We start from the raw sequence: 19,833 nt of genomic DNA, 5'->3' as shown, positions 1-19,833 counted from the left end.
AGAAGGAGCAACCACCTGCAGATCGCTCTGTAGTTCATGCAGGCCCTGGGCAGGCTACTTTGCAACTCCCAGGAGGCCTCAGAGACAGTGCACGCAGGAGCCAGCTTCAGACCACACCAGATGACAACCCAATCATCACCACGAGCAACCCACACAAGCAGCAGACTCAGCTGGCACCAGAGCCCAATGAAGCAAGTTCTGATCCATAGGGTCAGCCCCTGCACAGCAACTCCTCTGCTGTAGTCAGAGCCACACCTCACAGCTGACCGACTTTCCAATGATGTGTGAACAGCAATCAAAGCTCAACTACTACAGGAGGATGCACACAGCCAACACAAGGGGTGCACCTGGAGCATCCAGCTCAGGTGACTGGAGAGGTTGTGTCAGTGGGCCCTACAGGACACCTCCTAAATGAGGCCACTCTACCAATTCCAGGAGATGTAGCAGCTCTACCCAATACATAGAAACAAACACAGGAAGCAGCCAAAATGAGGAGATAAAGAAACATGTCACAATGGAAAAGAAAAAACAAAACAGGAGAAATCTCCAGGAAAAGAGCTAAATGAAATGGTGGCAAGCAAATTACCTGACACAGAGTTCAAAACAATGGATACAAGGATGCTCAATGAACTTAGTGAGAACTTCAACAGCAATGAAGAATACACTAACTGAAAAGAAGAACAAGTTACATGGAATTAACAATAGAGTAGATGAAGCAGAGAATCAAATAAGTGTTTTGGAATATAAGGAAGCAGAAAACACTCAATCAAAAGTGAAATTCATAAAAAAAAAATGAGGATAGTGTAAGGAGCCTCTGGGACAACTTCAAGTGTACCAACTTTCACATCATGGGGTTGCTGGAAGAAGCAGAGACAAAGCAAGAAATTGAAAAATTATTTGAAAAAAGTGACAAGAAACTCCCCTAATCTGGTGAAGGAAATAGACATATAAGTCCAGGAAGTGCAGAGTCCCAAACAAAATGAATCCAAAGGGGCCCATACAGGATACATCATAATTAAAATGTAAAAAGTTAAAGATAAAGAGAGAATCTTAAAAGCAGCAAGAGAAAAGCTGTTATTTACCTACAGGGTTAGTTACCCATAAGATTGTCAACTGATTTCTCAACAGAAACTTTGCAGGCCAAAAGGGAGTGGCAAGAAATATTTAAAGTGATGAAAAGCAAGGACTACAACCAAGATTACTCTACCCAGCAAAGTTATCATTTAGAATTGAAGGTCAGATAAAGAGCTTCACAGACAAGAAAAAGCTAAAGTAGTTCATCACCACCAAGACAGTATTACATGAAATGTTAAAGGGTCTTCTTGGAGAGGAAGGAGAAGAAATAAAAAAAGATCAAGTAGGAAAAAACCAAGATGGCGGCATAGGTAAACACCAGAGATTGCTGCTTAGCACAACCACTTCAAGAATACAACTAAAAGACTAAAAGACGGAACAGACATCATCCAGAACCACAGGAAGGCTGGCTGAGTGGAAATTCTACAACTAGAAGGAAAGAGAAAAGCATACCGAGACTCAGAGGAGCTGCGGTGCGGAAGTAAAGTACAGAGGTACGGAGGCGCACGCGGAGAGGGCTGGCGCCTGAGGACACGGTTGTCTTTTTCAATCGGTAGGGAGTCTCAAGCTTGGAGCTCCAGTTCTGAGCGAGTCTCTGGGGACCCAGACTCATACGGGAGAAACTGGACTGTCTGGCATCGGTCGGAACTAGAGGGCAGCTTTCTCTCGGAGGTGCTTGCAGCGATTGCCGGGACTCTGAGAAGCAGGGCCTCTGAGGGCAGCCATAGATGCTTGCTCCACCCTGTTGATCCCCTGGGACCCCCGCCCCGCCCAAGCTGTGCACTGGCTTTTGCATATGAAAGGCCTGGCCCTTTGCAATCTGAAAATTACCTAACAAACTGCAGCTGGCCCAAGGCCCCAAGGCAACTCGCATTGCTTCACAACTGAGCTCCTGCTGGGTAGCCTCAGGCAGAGGCTAGATTAGCACCTCCTTAGATCCAAGAGCTAGTGTATCCAGTGGTCAGAGTGGGACCATCCAGACTGCACCTCCTCGGATCCATAAAGGACACACTCAGGGGGCAGACTCAGTGAGCACCAAAGCCCCACTGAAGCAAGTCTTGCCCCAGAAGGGTGTCTCCAGCATAGAAGTTCTCCCACTGCAGACACAGCTGATTCTCCCAGCCAATTGGCCTGGAGGTCAATTCCTCTCAGTGATACCTACAACAATCAAGGCTTAACTACAACAAGACTGTGCACAAAGCCCACAAGGGGGTGCACCAAGAGTGTCCACCTCAGGTAATTGGGGAGGCTGAGCCCTATAGGACACCTAGCACAGAAAGTCACTCTATCAACACAGGGAAGCAGCCAAAATGCGGAGACAAAGAAACAGAACACAAATGACAGAAATGGAGGAAAGCAAACTATGGGATATAGAGTTCAAAACCACACTTTTAAGGTTTTTCAAGAACTTTCTAGAAACCGCCGATAAATTTAGTAAGACCCTCAAAAAGTCTGGTGAGACCGCCAATAAATGTAGTGAGACCCTTAAGAAATCTAATGAGACCCTCGAGGTTATGAAAAAGGACCAACTAGAAATTAAGCATACACTGACTGAAATAAAGAATATTATGCAGAGTTCCAACAGCAGACTAGAGGATCGCAAGAATCAAGTCAAAGATTTGAAATACGAAGAAACAAAAAACACCCAACCGGAAAAGCAAAATGAAAAAAGAATCCAAAAATACGAAGATAGTGTAAGGAGCTTCGAGCGTATCAACATCCGAATTATAGGGGTGCCAGAAGAAGAGAGAGAGCAAGATATTGAAAACCTATTTGAAGAAATCATGACAGAAAACTTCCCCTACCTGGTGAAAGAAATAGACTTACAAGTCCAGGAAGCGCAGAGAACCCCAAACAAAAGGAATCCAAAGAGGACCACACCAAGACACATCATAATTAAAATACCAAGGGCAAAAGACAAAGAGAGAATCTTAAAAGCAGCAAGAGAAAAAAGTCAGTTACCTACAAGGGAGTACCCATACGACTGTCAGCTGATTTCTCAACAGAAACTTTGCAGGCCAGAAGGGAGTGGCAAGAAATATTCAAAGTGATGAATGCCAAGAACCTACAACCAAGATTACTTTATCCAGCAAAGCTATCATTCAGAATTGAAGGTCAGATAAAGAGCTTCACAGATAAGGAAAAGCTAAAGGAGTTCATCACCACCAAACCACTATTATATGAAATGCTGAAAGGTATTCTTTAAGAAGAGGAAGAAGAAGAAAAAGGTAAAGATACAAATTATGAACAACAAATACACATCTATCAACAAGTGAATCTAAAAATCAAGTGAATAAATAATCTGATGAACAGAATAAACTGGTGATTATAATAGAATCAGGGGCATAGAAAGGGAGTGGACTGACTATTCTTGGGGGTGGGGGGGTGGGGGATGCGGGAAGAGACTGGACAAAAATCAGGCACCTATGGATGAGGACAGTGGGGGGAGGGGGAGGGCAGAGGGTGGGGGGAAACTGGGTGGAGGGAGCTATGGGGGGAAAAAGAGGAACAACTGTAATAATCTGAACAATAAAGATTTAATTTAAAAAAAAGAGATCAAGTATATTAACCCTTTTCGGTCCAACCTCAAGGCTGACTTGACAGACCAGGCGCTAGGAGCAGGTCCAACGTCGAGCAATAAGAACATTAAAAAGTTCAACATTCAATCCCGTCAATTAATTTGGACCAGACTGTTTGAATTCCAAAAATAACATTGGACTGCAAAGGGTTAATAATAAAATGACAATAAATACATGTCTATCAATAATTACTTTAAATGCAAATGAATTAAAAGACATACATTAACTGAATGATTAACAAAACAAGACCCTTTCATATGCTGTCTAAAACAGACTCACTTCAGATCGAAAGACACACACAAACTGAAAGTAAAGGGATGGAAAAAGATATTTCAAAAAAATGGTAATAAATAAACAAAAAAGCTTATGCCAGACAAAACAGACTTTAAAACAAAGGCTATAACAAGAGACAAATAAGGACCCAGCAACTCCACTTCTGGGTATTTATCCGAAGAGACCCAAAGGACTAAATTGAAAAGACACATGCATCACTATGTTCATAAAGTACAACTTATAATAGCCAAAATATGGAAGCAACCTAAGTGTTCATCAGTAAATGAATGGACAAAGAAGAGGTGGTACATATGGATTGTAATTCAGCCATAAAAAAGACTGAAATCTTGTCATTTGCAACAATATGAATGGACCTAGACGTTATTGTGCTAAGTGAAATAAGTCAGACAGAGAAAGACAAATGCCAGATAATTTCACTTAAATGTGGAATTTAAAAAACAAAATAAATAAACAAGCAGAACAGAAAAAGGTTCATAAATACAGAGAACAGTTTGATTGTTGTCACATGATAGAGGGGTTGGACAAAAAAGAAGAGATTTAGAAGTACAAATTGGTAGTTACAGAACAGTCATGGGGATATAAAGTACAGCATAGGGAACATAGTCAATAATCTACACTAATAAAAGAGAAAGATGCAAATTGACTGTACCTTAGCAACACTCACCAGCCAATCAGGAGTGGGTATGCAAATTAACCCAACAAAGATGGTGGGTTAATTTGTATACGCAGGTGCCAAGCGGCTGGAGGCGGAGCGTTCCACACCGCCCCCAGCCACTCCGGGTCTCTGGGCAGCATGGGAAGGCAGAAAGGCAGCTCTGGGCCACAGCAAAGGCAGAAAGGGGGCTCCAGCCACAGCTAAGGCGGTGCCGGCAGCCAGGGGAAGGAAGGCCCATTCTTGCACAAATCTTCATGCACTGGGCCTCTAGTCTTGTAGTAAGTACATATGTTGTCAGATGGGTACCAGATTCATCGAGGTGATCATTTCATAAGTTATATAATGTCTACTCAGGATGTCATACACAGGAAACTAATATAATATTATACATCAACTATAACTTCAAAAATAAAAATTTTTATAAAAAAGAAAAGACACTTATCAAAAAAAGTAAAAAGATAACCTACAGAATGGAGGAAATTTTTGCAATCACGTATCTGATAAGGGTCTAGTACCCAGCATACATAAGGAACTCTTACAACTCAACAACAAAAAGATAAACAACCCAATTTAAAAACAGAAAAAGGACTTGAAAAGACATTTCTCTGAAGAGAATATATAACTGGCCAACAACCACATGAAAAGATGATCAGCTCATATATCATTAGGAAAATGCAAATAAAAACCACAATGAGGGAGTGGGCTGGAGCGAGGCTGCAGGGGCTGGAGGGCCACATTCTGGCTGCTGGCACGTCGGGGCAGCAGCTGCAGCCAGACCCCAAGCTGGGCCATCCCCGCCACTCACTGGGTGGTCCTCAGCGACGGCATGCAACTCCCCACCAACCCTCAGCACTACAGTACTATCCCCGGCGGCATGCTCCTCAGCACCACCCCGGGAGGTACCAGGATCATCTATGACCGGAAGGTTCCTGATGGCGTGTCGGAATTCACCTGTGACCAAAACAGCCCCATGGGACCTGCCCACCATTCCGGGGGTCACTAGCCCTGTAAGTGACGAGCCCCCCCACGGAAGCCAGCCAGAACCATCTGCAAAACAGCTCTGAAGCCAGCAGGCGGTGAAGAGTCACAGTTTGAGATGGACATTTAAAGGCCCAGCCATCAGACTGAGCAATGCGTCTGGGCCTCTCTGGCCCTTCTCCGGAGAAGAGTCACACCGGCAGTTATCATCCTGGGCAGGCAATGGGTGTGGGGTCAACCACCCTAGTCCACTGCTCCCACAGTCAGGGCACCTGCTCCCCCTTCCTCTTGGTGAACACCAGCAGATACCTCTTTATGCCTCCATTCATGCAGGAGCTGGCATGCCAAGGGGATGACTCTCCAGAGCACACACCCTGCCGTCTGGGCCAGGAAGTGGACCTGGAGGAGCCCTTCTGAATGACCATGCCACTCTCTTCTGCTGAGGGCACACCACCCCTTCTTTAGGTTGGTGTGCTTGGGGAAGTTCCCCTCCCCTACTTCCCCAACAGAGGAAATAAAAGCCACCTTTGCCCTTGGGCAAAACAAAACAAAACAAAACAAAACAAAAAAACACAATGAGATACCACTTCACACTCACTAGGATGGCCATAATAAAAAAACAGAAAATGAAAAATGTTGGCAAGAATGGAGAGAAATTTTAACCCTCATATATTTGTTGTTAGAAATAAAAACAATGTAGCTGCTATGGAAAACAGTTTGATAGTTCCTCAGAAAATTAAAGAGAATTACTGCCAGAAGCCAATTCCAGCATGACAGCAGGGCTGAATCTGGGAATGGCTGATGGCATTTCCCCAAACCTGAAAAGGGATGATTGTTTGCTGCCAGACAGCTCAGGACATCTTAATCTACATGTTATTGCCTCCTACTGGCCAAACATCTGAACAGCTGCAGGCTAATTCTTCCATTCTGACAATGACTCTGTATACGAAACCTGACCCTTTGAAGTGTATATCTCTGCCTCACCTCAGGACAAAATGTGTTAATAAAAAGCATGGGGTCCTGAGACAGGGGATCTTAGTTTCCTTTAAACTAGGCTCCTCTGACCCTCAAATGCCTTTCAAAATTATCTTTTGTCTCTGGACTCTTATTTAATCTATGCACAGCCTTCTCCAGATTTCCTCAACCCTTCTTAATGCTGGAACAAGAACCCCGGCAAATTACCATGTGACCTAGCATTTCCACTCCTAGTTCTATAACCCAAAAGAAATGAAAACAGCTTATTCAAAAAAATATTTATACATGAATGTTCACAGCAGCACTACTTAATAATGGCCAAAAGATAGAAACAACAGATAAATAGGCAAACAAAATGTGGTCTATACATATAATGGAATAATATTCAGCCATAAAAAGGAATGAAGGACTGAAGGACTGATACACAGCAACATGGATGAGCCTTGAAACATAATGCTAAGGGAAAGAAGTCTGTCATAAAAGGTGACATGCTATATGCTTCCATTCATGTCTAGATAAGGGAAATGTATAGAGACAGAAAGTACTTGCTTTAGGGTGGGAGGGGAGACAGGGGAAAGGGGTTCTTGGGGAAACAAAGGGGAAGCTATTGAGACAGAAGATGGGGAAATAAATTATCAGCAAACAACAGGGAAAGTTTAAAGCATGCGACATGTTTGTGTCAGATTTCTTAAAAGCAAGTATCAAGAGAAGGTTTCTACATTAAAGGTATTAGAATTTAGAAATTGAGCATCAGATTTGGTAAGCATAATACAAAAAAAAATTTACAGTAATACATAAATAAATAATTTGACTGCTGTAATAAGATGCCAAAGTGGCCACTTAAGGGAGAAAGTAGTCTCAGAAATGTTAGGAATTAAGGTAATATCCTTGCCTAAAGCAGTAAGAACTGTTCTCTTCTAGGAAAATATGTTACTGTAAAATTTGTACCATTACTAGAGGCCCAGTGCATGAAATTCGTGCACGGGTAGGGTCCCTAGGCCTGGCCAGCGATCAGGACCAATTGGGGCCTTCTGGCTGTCGGCCGGGGCCTTCCTTCATTGCGCGCTGGCCCCTGGTCATCAGCGCACATCATAGCAAGCGATTAAACTCCCGGTCTCCCGGCTGAACTCCCAAGGGGATAATTTGCATATTAGCCTTTTATACATAGATTAGTGGCCCAATGCACAAAGATTCATGCAATAGGCCTTCCTTCCCCTGGCTGCTGGCACTGGTTTTCCTCCGGCACCCAGGACCCAGGCCTTTGGTTCGGCCACAGCAGCGAGGCTTGGCTTCTCTGCTCCGGCTGCTCCCAGCCCCTCCTTTTTTTTCCCCCCAGCTCCTCCAGAGAAGCCCAGGGCAGGCTGGAAGCTTGGCTTCCTCCGTCGCCGGGTGTAACCCAAGCCTCCTGCTCACTCCAGCTCCGTGGCCACTGCCATCTTCAGTCGTCTTCAGTCTTCGCTCCGCGCCTGCATATGCAAATTAACCGCCAACTTTGTTGGGCTAATTTCATAGTCGCTCTGATTGGTGGGTATAGCGGAGTGGCGAAGTGACAGAGTGATGGTTAATTTGCATGTTTCTCTTTTATTAGTGTAGATTTAAAAAAATGTGTTATGTGTATTTTACCATAATTTTAAAAATGATACTATCATGTAACAGACATCTGAAAAGGCAGACAGCGGTTGACCCATACAGCTATTATGTGACATTATGGAAACATATGCTCATTTACCTCTCTGACTGAGAATTCCTTCAGGCCTGAATATTTCTGGAGTCTCAAAGGCAAAAATGCAGTCGCTTTCATGGACTGTTTCCAGGTCATCTGTGTCACAAAAGGAACGGTGGAACCCATCATAGTACATTTCTGTTAACACAATCTAAAAACGGGGAAAAAGCAAACAACGGAATAAGCAGGAAGTCAATATGAATGGATCTCCTAATTCTCCATGAACTTCCCCAGACCATCAGGACCTAACCGGTGAGGCCTCTGACACATCACAGGGCCCACATTATATCTGCCTTTAATAAGAGAATCTTGGAAGCACAGGCTCCCCTGTCACTGAAGAGCAATGTATTTTGCTCTCAGAATGTGATGGCACTAAATCCAGAGTTCCTCTGAGTTCTGGTGGAGAAGAGACACGGGAGATGAGTTACCCGTTTCACAGGGGAAGAAACTAGAGAAGGCAATGACCTGCCTGAGGTTATACAAATATTCAATCTCTGACAATGACAGAGTCCACATCTGGCTCCAAGACTGACTCCTACATCATTAAATTTTCTTCTTTCCAGGTTAAAAAATGTCAAATAACCATCAATATTTGTATTAGGAAAAAATTTAAATCAACTCCAATATCCAACAAAAGGAACTAGTTAAATATATTATAGCCCAGTGGTCAGCAAACCGCGGCTCGGGAGCCACATGCGGCTCTTTGGCCCCTTGAGTGTGGCTCTTCCACAAAATACCATGCGCAGGCGCGCACGTACAGTGCGATTGAAACTTCGTGGCCCATGCACAGAAGTCGGTTTTCGGCCTGGGCAAGTCTATTTTGAAGAAATGGCGTTAGAAGAAGTGGGGGGTGTCGGTCAGTCGAATGACGGGAGACGCGGCGCAGGCGGGACGCGGGATACACAGCGTGGGAGGCACAAGTGATTCATGCACGGGTTGAGTGAGCCAGTCAGTCAGCAGTCTCATTGTGCAGTGGTTAGTGCTAGTCGCGTCCACAAATCGAGCACGGGTGACAAAAGAACCTACTCGAAGCATAAAGTTACCTGTATTTTTCCAACCAGCTGCAAATCCTACAGGTATTTTTGTCATCAATTTAAGAATTGTAATTCTTTTGTGTTGGTGGCTTTATTATTATAAAATGAAACATTTTTTTAGGTGCCCTGTTTGAGATGGCTACAAAGAAGCAGCAAAGAAAAACGGAAGATGAAAACCGTGAATTTAAAGTTGAATTTAAAGTTGAATGTACCTTCCTATATAGTTTAAGTTTAAAAAATTTGGCTCTCAAAAGAAATTTCAATCGTTGTCCTGTTGATATTTGACTCTGTTGAATAATCAGTTTGCCGACCACTGTTATAGCCCTACTGGAATTAGAAGGCTATTACAAAGAATGAGCTATAAATAACTGCATTAACATGAAAAAAACCTAAGTAAATAAGAAGTAAGGTAAAGAACAATGAGTTCATTTTTATAAAACAATAAATGTAGTATATGCACAGGAAAAAACAGGAATGAATTTATAGCATAATGTTAAAGTTAGTAACCCCTAGTTCTCAGATACTTTATATGAGATACTTCCTAAGTTTTGTCTCTGAAATGGTTGAGTATTGCACAGTAACACAGAAAAACAAAAGATGGGTAAAACAATGGCGACATTCAGGGACTTTGTTACGTGCTCAGCAGCACTGTCTAGTGGAAAAGCACTGGATGGGGCATGAGGAGGTTCCAGTCCCGGCCTGCCACCAACCAGCCCTGTGACCTTGAACAAGTCACATGGTTTTTCTGAGCCTCCTTCCAATGAAGGGTTTGGACTGGACCCCTTCGGCTTCCTTTACTAACACAAACATAATGAGTCTATGAGGTGAAGGGGGCTGGTGGCTGAGTCCACAAACAGTCCAAGGAAAATACTCCTGACCTATGTTCTGTCTATGATTTTAATGACCACATTGTTTTTCTGCAGGCGAACATGTAATCATAAGTTACTTTCTCCAGTAAGAACAATGAGGTCAAAACAAACTTGTAATTCTATCACTCATTCAAACCACATGCAAAAAGAACCAGACAGGACTGGGAGCTGTAAAGAGACAACAGATTTGCCTGGACACACACCTACGCCTCCCTCCTCTCTGCCTTTCCCCTTATCCTAAAGGAAAAAAGTGAATCAATGTGCTCTTAGGTGTAAGGAAAAATGTGAACACTTTATAAACGTGCCAGTACCGGTCCACGAAAATGTGTGATATTTGCTTTTTAGGGCAGACTATTATTTGTTTTACTGTGATGACTTCCGAAATGAGGCTGTCTGCAGCCCAAGTATGTAACAGCTTTACTATGCGAGTATGGCAGCTTCCAGAAGTGATCTAGGGAGCAGCTACTCAGTCACTGACTCATCTTTCCTTAGTAAACCCCAATAGGGAATGTTTTTCCAAATAAAATCATAACAGTGAACTGAATAAAGAATGTGTGCAAAAATATGTCACGCCACAAACAGGCCAAACATATTTTGGACCAATTAAAATACAAAAAATTTACCCAAAAATGAAAGGGATGCACAACTTCCTTTTTCTTATCTAAACAAGGTAAGAGATTGGTCCAGCTCTAACCAGAGAACAAACAGAACTGAGCATCTATGTGCAGGAACTAGCCAGATGCCCATTCTAATCACATGATGGCAAGGGGTTATCAAGAGCCACTGCTCAGGTTCTCTAAGCCTCTTTGGCTTTCAAATACCACAGGGATGTTCTTCCCACATAAGCCTCCATCCGGATGATTCAAGAGGGTTAAATAATTATACATAAAGTCACAGCTTTTCCTTTTAAAAATGTATACACAATTAAAGAAACATGAAAAGGTTTTGTGTACATTTTTCTCCTCTGGGTCTTAATTTCCCTTTTCCTCACCACAGAAACAACTGGTTTGACACTTCTATCTAACCATACTTGGCAGAGAACTGTTAAAAAATTCCCGGACAGAAAGCCACCTTTCCGGGGCTCCTTGTGCAGTCAGTGTGAGCAGGGGGACTACCTGGTCAGTGGGGATCTTTGTTTCCAGAGACACTGCTTCCCGAAGTCTGGCGACAGTCCCCGACAGAGGCACAGCCACGCCAATCCGCATGCAGTGAGAACACTTTCCTTGGTACACTACGGTGACATAGAGAGGCCTGTACAGATCAAAGTCAGATCTTCTTATTAGTGGCTTATTTCAACTAAAATAAAGAAGCAAGACAAACCTGATTGGAAATCAATGTAAAACTGAAGCTAACCCCACCTTTATTTAGAAGTCAATAGAAAAACTCATTTGGACCTAAGTAAAACTCTCAAACAATAATTAAGAGGTCTCTGGAAAAGGTAAGCTTCAAAAAACAACAGTATAACATATCAATACTTGGTTCTGTGCTTTGTATTTCCCTTAAAACGGTGTAACTCCTGGAAATTTTGAGAAACAGTTCAATAAAGCAATTAACTAAAAGTGCAATGTGAGGGCTCTAGAGAATCTGGAAGGCACTCAACAATCTTTCCCTTTCCCCACGCTGTGGATGGATGACCAAGTGAACAGACACACCTGTCCCATGCACCCTGCAAACTCAGAAAGGCATTCATAAATTTCTGTAAGGTTTTAACAATGCTTGTATGTAACGTATCATTAATCCCATTACCTGTCTAAATAAGTAAGAAGACCTACTAGGAGCCTACAAAGGAAAAGGAACACAGAGGAATGTGCCACCTTAATTTTATTAAATCTGTTCTTACCTTGTGTAGGGTAGAGGGATTGGCAAAGAAATGCAGAGGAAAGGGTCAAAAGTGTTGCTCTGCTTCTGACAATGAGGACATGTCAGGGAGGATCTTCAAAAAACAAAATGTAAGATACCCACATTAAGATCACCTACAACCACATAAGCAGGCAACATAAAGGAAATTTAATTTGCTCATACCTGTATTGGGCTTGAAAAAGTTCTTGTACAAAAGTGCTACAGACAGGAAAAGATGGTCCCTCAGGCATCATATCAGACTCTGATGGTGGCTTAAAAGAAGAAAGTACAATTTCACAGACTGAAAGTACCAATTACTGACTGAAGATGACTCTGAAAGTGTCATAAATGTCCCTGACTTCTTATACAAGCTATGCATCAGGTCCAGATGTTCCAGTGAAAGGTATCTGCTAAAGGAACCAGAACACAGTAGCCGGGCCGTGGGTCACAAGAACTCATCTCTTCACAGGCTCTCCCACACATCTCCGTCTCTCCACCCCATCCAGGCGGTTCCTCCCTAGGACACTCCAATCTCCCTCCAACTCTCGATGTCCTGCTCTAACCTCTTCCAGGAAATTAATCCCAACCACTAAGTTCTCTAGCGCATACTAGCTGCTGATTTGGGTGCTTAATCACTCTCCTTCATATTTCACTAACCTTTCCATGTCTCTCCACTAAGTTAGTCACTGAGTACCTGCTATTACGTGTAGAGAGCACTGTAGAGGGCTTTAGGGTACAAAAATAAGACACAGAGCCTGACTTTGACTTCATCTCAATCTGGTGGGGGAGAGAGTCAGCTACAAGCATAGAGTCCTATGACAGAACAGTGTTCAGGCACGAAAGGACCTTGAATTAAAATAATTTAACAGCTTACCAAAACAAGAAATTTAAATTTTGAGGTACTGAGCAGAATTATCAAAAACTTTAAAAGCTGCAAGAGAAAGGCAACTCTTTATCTTAATTACTTCCATCATAAAAATCATAACGTTACCCATCATAGTAAGGCTACATGCATGAAAATTGAGGATAAATCACTCTTTCTCAGTATGAATATTCTGGCAGTTCAGTTCCTACACTTGAGTCTAATCCTAACAACAGACATCCACACGTTTCCTGTTTGACTGTGTCCATTCCAGTGACCTACAGGCTATGGGTCTCACTGGACTAGAAGGCAGGTGTTTGCTTTAATAACAGTTTAGTGAGAAAGAACCACCTAATTTTAGTCTAAAGTTAGTCATAGAGGCAAATGTGTCCCTTCTCATTAGACTGTAAGCTCCTAGGACAGTGCCTCTGGCATCTCACACTCCCAACACAGTAGTCAATGTGGAGAAATCCTCTAAGTATCCATGGATTTTATACTCACCTAGCGCTTACTCAATGTCACTACAGTAAGTAAGTGCAAACTGCAACTCCTGAGAGGTTTGGGAGAATGGACCCTGGGCTTCCGCTCCCTGACTGCTGGGCAGGGCACCCTCACCTTCACAGGAGGCTGGCCGCTCTGCTTCACAGCATGATTGAGGTCTTCGTGAACTCGGTCCAAAAGCCACAACAGAAACTCCTGGGCATCGTGCTGGGAGTTCCCCCGGTACTGCAGTGCATTCTTTGACACAATACTCTAGAAAGGTACATAAACCAGCACGAAGAGTGTGAGTCCTGGCTCTATGATAAACTGCTCATAATCCCAAAGAGGGATGGATGCAAGCTCTCAAGGGTTGTAGAGGACTTCCCAGAAAGACCAATGTAAAAACAGGTGCTAAAAACAACAGAAAGACAGGTACTCAATGTAAAACCCACCCCAGGAACATGCATCAAAGACTTCAATGTGCCTACCCAGGAATCCCACTTCTAGGAAGATAGCTAAAGGAAACCATCAAAATAGTCACGACATCTAAGAGGATATTCATTCATCAGACCTTTTAATAGCAAAAAACAGGTGATAACTTTGAACATCTTAAAAACAAGAAGTTTTACAATTATCATATTGTTACTTTGTACACCTGAAACCATCAAAATGTTATGTCAATTACACTTTAGTAAAAAAAAAAGAGAATTGGTTACCTAAGTAACCGAAGTATAAAATAAACAAGTCTACATCACATAAACATTGAGTAAATACATGGGAGGAAGAGACGGATCTTAGAATTCCAAATAATTTATGTCACTAATGCCCCTCCAGGAGTTGGACCTTGAGAATGGGTTATGATAGTGACTTGCTTTCAAAGACTTGAATATGGGAGAGGATAGCCAGGGAAAGGCTGCAGCTGAACTGAATGAAGTAAGATCATGGGCTCTGGAGCATGTAGCCTCGGTTCAAATCTCTGTCCCGCCTCTTATTATGTGTGAGGTCTGGGCTAACTCCCCTCCAAAGTGAAAAGGACAATAATGATTTAGTGTGATGGTTCAGTGAGAACACATGCAAAACATTTCACATGTAAATGAGTAATTAAGCACTCAAATTTTAACAATGAATATTGGACTTGTAAAGTAGGGAGACAACTACACAATGCAAGAGCAGTTCGGAGACAAATGAAATGATGAGGCATGAGATAATGAGGGTCTAAGCCAGCGGTTCTCAACCTGTGGGTCGTGACCCCTTTGGGGGTCGAACGACCCTTTTACAGGGGTCGCCTAAGGCCGTCGGAAAACACATATATAATTACATATTGTTTTTGTGATTAATCACTATGCTTTAATTACGTTCAATTTGTAACAATGAAATTGGAGGGTCACCACAACATGAAAAACTGTATTAAAGGGTCACGGCATTAGGAAGGTTGAGAACCACTGGTAAGCTAAAGCAGTGAGGGCAGAAATGTGAGGCCAAGTCTGAGAGATTTCAAAATTGAAGCAGTAGAATCAACAGAATTTGTGAGCTAATGGATGTGGAAAGTGAGGAAGGAGGCATTAGTGTCACCCAGGTGTCTTATCTGGGTGATGCTCAACTGGTGGTACTTTCCTCAAGACAAAATAAAAAAGGAAGAAGTCTAGGAAAGAGGGTGATGAGTTCCCTTTCGAATCCACTGCACTTGGCAGTTCTGTGGAACCTCCCAGTAGAAGTATCTGGTGAACAAGTGAAAAATACAGATCTGGGCTCCATGGAAGTCTGTGCTAAGGACAAGACTTGGAAATCAACAGATCAGTGGTAGTTAAAATCATGAGTACGTCTGATCACTCAGACATACTCATGACATGGCACCCAGAGGACAGCTATATTTAGGGGCCCTCAAAGGAGACCAAAAAAGTCAGCAAAGATGTGGCAAAAAAAATCAGGAGACTGGAGACCCAAGAGTCAAGAGAAGAGAGTCATGCAGAAAGTGACCAATAGTATTCAAAGTTGAAGAATGATAAAGTAAGCCAAAGAAATAAAAGCTGTCCACTGTATTTTTCCAATAAAGATAATGATAACAGAGATTTAAAGGGGATAGATTTTTAATTTGATTATGAAAAAGAAGCATCACAACTTGATGGTCAATTACCAGTAGATGTCAATGAAACATAAAGATGACTTACAAAGATTCCAATTTAGGGAGGAAAAACTCAAAAGGACAAAAATAAGAGTATAGTGAGGTGTCACAGGCAAAACTTACTACTGAATGAAGGGAGCAAGGGAAAGGAAGGACCCTGAAGACCAACAAGGATGCCCCCTGGATGCCATCTCGGAAAGCAGTACACAAGGAGATGGCTATACGCACCCGGAGTTCACTCAGTGTGGGGGAAAGTCTTCACCACAGGACAAAACCTCCCCCCGAGGCCAGGTGCCACCCAATCACCAAATCCAATTTCTTCTTTCTCAGCCCTCACCTACTCAATCTCCCTGTAGCAGTTTCTACACTTGATATCTTCCTTAATTTTGAAATCACTTGGTTTGTGGCCTTATGTTCTCCTTTAGGAGAATCAAAACCAGAGCCATTGGTATGGACAGTGGAAGAGGGTCAGCTACAAAAGAAAGAGATTTCCTAGTAAAAGAAAATGGTTCAAGAAAAAACATCAGCACTAGCCACACTGACTCAGGATGGAAGAGAAACAGGTGACTGGTGGCACTAGATTTTGGGAGACACCACGTTTATAGTGTCTGACTTAGGCGGACAATGACGTCAGGAACAGCAGAAGACTGCAGCACGTTGGGCAGGATCCCAAGTGAGGAAAGACACCTGAGCTGGAAGTTAAATCAGAGAAGCATACACCTATCCCGAGAGCACAGAGGCAATAACCCAGCCAGGACAGAATCTTGAAGAATGCTAGCATAGAAGGTACAAGTTACAGAAAAGAAGCCAAGAAGATAAGAGAGTGGCAGAACACACGCAGAGGGAGGAGAAACCTCCAGGGGATGAAAGCAACAATGTAAACTTCTGCAGAAAAGTCAAGACAGGCACTGAGACAGGGCCTTTGGAATAGCAAATCAAGAGGTTGACTGCCTGTGCAATTTCAGTGAAGCAGACAGAGAGGGTGAAAGAAGACCGCTCTTCGCATCCAAGAAGCCTCGTTATAAAAGGCAGGAGAAAAGATGCTGTGACTACCTAGAGGGAGGACTGACTGACACAGCAGAGGCACTTATATGGTGAGGGTAGATGCTAACAGAAAGGAGACACCTGAAGAAAGGCGATGCTTTTTCTTTTTCTTTCTTTTTTTTTTTTTTTTTTATTGGTTTGAGAGAGAGAGAATAGGAGAGAAACTTCAATGTGAGAAACATCGATCAGTTGCTTCCTGCACACGCTCTGACCAGGGATCCAAACCTGCAATCCAGGGATGTGCCCTGACCAGGAATCAAACATGCCACCTTTTGGTGTGTGGGACAACCCACCAACCAACTGAGCCACCTGGCCAAGACAAGAAAGACGATTCTTCAGTAAGGGGAGAAGGAGGGATTCAGGATAGGTAAACTGCCTTAAAAAGGAAGTGGGAGAGGCAGAAACAGAGGTAAGACTATGTAATGGTTTAGAGAAGTTACAGACAGGAAGGTGGGAAGTTTGATTTGTATTGTTTGTTTGTGGAGGAAGCAGAGGACAACTGCCAAGGGGAAGCCTTGGGTACAGCAAGGGTAGAAACAAGGATCATGGCACACAGCGGGGTACACAAGTTGCCAGAAGCATGGCCAGCTTCTGCTCAGGACCCTCTCATCTACTTCCAGCAAGGGAGCAGGGAAATCCTCAGCATCTGCATCCCAAGAAACAGATGAGCTGAAACTCAATGCTTCATTATGTGTCAGAGCAAATACTTATGGACAGTGTCATCAAATTTCAGGGCGGAGACAATATTAAGTTCTTTATCAGGCTTGCATTCAACTTGATTTATGCTTCCTGCCACTATCACCTCAACTCATCCAGCATTGATCCACCAATCACTGTGTTCCAGGCACTGTGCTAAAGCCGCTCAACAGGATTTTTGTTGGGCACGGCTAAATAGGCCACAGGGACTTCCATAACCCTCTGCAACTAGGGCAAAACTGCTCTGGGTCAACCTCGCCCTCAATCACTACATCAAAAACTGAAGGAAAGTTTACAGAAGACCTCACTGAACATACACAAACACAGGCTCCTCTTTCTGCCCCTTCACAATGGTGACATCCTCCTGCTGCAGATACCCAAGGGACTTTCCTTTAGCCCCAGGCAAAACAAATTATAAGATAATCTAATAACCACCCTTAGTATGTTATAGGACAGTGGTCGGCAAACTGCGGCTTGCGAGCCACATGCGGCTCTTTGGCCCCTTGAGTATGGCTCTTCCACAAAATACCGACTTCTGCACAATGGGCCACAAAGTTTCAATCGCACTGTACGTGCGCACCCGCACGTGGTATTTTGTGGAAGAGCCACACTCAAGGGGCCAAAGAGCCGCATGTGGCTCACAAGCCACAGTTTGCCGATCACTGTTATAAGAGAAAGAAAAGTAGTGGGAGTCAAAAAACCACTGGAGCCCGGCCAGTGTGGCTCAGTTGGTTTAATGTCATCCCATGCACCAGGAGATCACTGGTTCGATTCCTGGTCAGGGCATGTGCCCAGGTTGCAGCTTGATCTCCAGTAGGGGGTGTGCAGGAGGGCAGCCGATTGATGCTTCTCTTCCTCTCTTTCTCCCTCCCCCTCTCTAAAATCAATAAAAGATATTTAATTTTTTTTAAAAAGACAGTCACAAAATGTTGGATGTTTTATTAAAAAAAAAAAAAAAGAAAGAAAAAAAATTAGTTATTTCTGGTACAGAGTTCCTTGACCTTTATAGACACAAGGGCCTACCACAGGTAACTCAAATCGAGATATCCCTGTAGCCAAGTTCTCATGAACCAAATTCAGGAACTAAACAGATGTGGAAAGCAAGAGCTATGTGCACTGTTGTAACACTAATTTTGGACATTAAACAAACTTGCATGCACCACAAAGACTTGGTGACAGAAATTCACTGCTTGGAATATAGACCAGGAAAAGGCATATATCTTGTCTAAAAGGGTTGAGAAAGGATTACTCCATTTCAAGAAATTATAACTAAGGGTGGGAGTATGGTCAAGAGCATTAGAGCCGGGATAAAAGGATGAAATATAAAAAAGAAACTACGACAAGTGGTTCCGTGAGATGAACAAGGAGCAAAGACTTCCCAACAGATCATAAAGCTGTACAGGCACAAACCAGAGCAACAAGAGAAGACCCCCAAGTATGTGGCAGTGGTTGGGAGTTTCCACTAGAAATGCAATAGAAACAGAAAGACTGGGTCCTGAACACCTGAGTTCAGGTCTTCTTTCCACTTTTTACTTAGCATTTCTCTGAGCCTTGGCTATCTTTTCTGCAAAATGGTGATGGTAATATTTTTCTAAAAAAGATTATTGTGGCACTTCAAATCATAAAGCATTTCATAAATTCTAAAACTCTATATGGCTGCTGTTACATAACTTTCAAAAGTCAAGAGTAAAGAAAGGAATTACCCTATGGTGCTATAGGATACCATATTTGGAAAATCCCAAAGAGAAAGCAAAGGAGAAAATACCTAAAATTTTGTCCCCTGACTCTTGGTTACACATTAGAATCATCTGGGAAATTTTTAAAAATAAAAACCATGTCCTGACAGCAGATCCAGGCCTATGGTGGGATCTGATCACTGCTCATCTTTTATCAAGTGTGATTCTTTTTTTTTTAAGAATTCAAATGGGAAGCTAAGACGGAGAAAGAACATGGCCACACGGGAAAAGCTCTGCAGCTTCACTTCTAAAAGCACTAATATTTAGGAGAGGCTCTTTGGTCCTCACTGGATTACCATCACTTATTACACTGTATTTTATTCATATCAGGAAATACAATATCATATCTGCCTCCACCACTGTACAGGGATAGGGATATTCTCAATATTATCTACCCCCCCCCCCCCCACACACACACCCCTAACAAATGCAATACTTGACACAAAGATAACAATTAGAGTTAATATTTGAGTGCTTATAATGTATCAGGCATTACACTAATTGTTTATAGGTGTTATTTCCTATAAAATCAATCCCTTGAAAATTCACTATGCTGTAAATGCCATTATTACTACTATTTACAGATAAAAAAAATTCAGACTCAGAGAAGTGAAGTAACTTATCCAAAGTTACCATTATTCTTCAACCTCATCTTATGGAAACAGCCTTCAAACCATTTTGTCAATAATCCTTCCTTCATAAATGATTTCCTTCCCTTATACAACTCAGGAGCACACAGGACTTGAGGTTCTTCATGCTGAGTGTCAGTTCTGCATGCAGACACAAATTACAGTTGCACCAGGCCTGAGGCTTCTGGGAGTTTATTTGTTTTTAAACAAATCCTTGTTAATCAGTGTTTGTTTTGTTGTAATT

General features: G+C 42.7%; 1 protein-coding gene and 1 pseudogene across 1 annotated transcript in view; one reads left to right on the top strand and one right to left on the bottom strand.

The window, feature by feature from the left end:
- Positions 1-19,833, bottom strand: part of USP31 (ubiquitin specific peptidase 31) — an 80,358-nt gene that overhangs the window by 33,860 nt on the left and 26,665 nt on the right. Inside the window, exons 2-6 of the mRNA XM_070413689.1 lie at positions 13,498-13,635; positions 12,204-12,292; positions 12,022-12,114; positions 11,297-11,432; positions 8,285-8,429 (exon numbers count right to left, since the gene is read on the bottom strand). Of these exons, the coding sequence (XP_070269790.1) occupies positions 8,285-8,429; positions 11,297-11,432; positions 12,022-12,114; positions 12,204-12,292; positions 13,498-13,635 (601 nt within the window). The remainder of the gene's footprint in view (positions 1-8,284; positions 8,430-11,296; positions 11,433-12,021; positions 12,115-12,203; positions 12,293-13,497; positions 13,636-19,833) is intronic.
- Positions 5,073-5,710, top strand: LOC139008409 (eukaryotic translation initiation factor 4E-binding protein 1 pseudogene; annotated as a pseudogene).

The sequence above is a fragment of the Myotis yumanensis genome, unplaced genomic scaffold (assembly GCF_028538775.1).
Source record: "Myotis yumanensis isolate MYYU_CA2020_CCGP unplaced genomic scaffold, mMyoYum1.0.hap1 SCAF_4, whole genome shotgun sequence".
Classification (NCBI taxonomy): domain Eukaryota; kingdom Metazoa; phylum Chordata; class Mammalia; order Chiroptera; family Vespertilionidae; genus Myotis; species Myotis yumanensis.
Note: the sequence above shows the minus strand (reverse complement) of the source record. Positions and strands in the feature narration are given on the sequence as shown.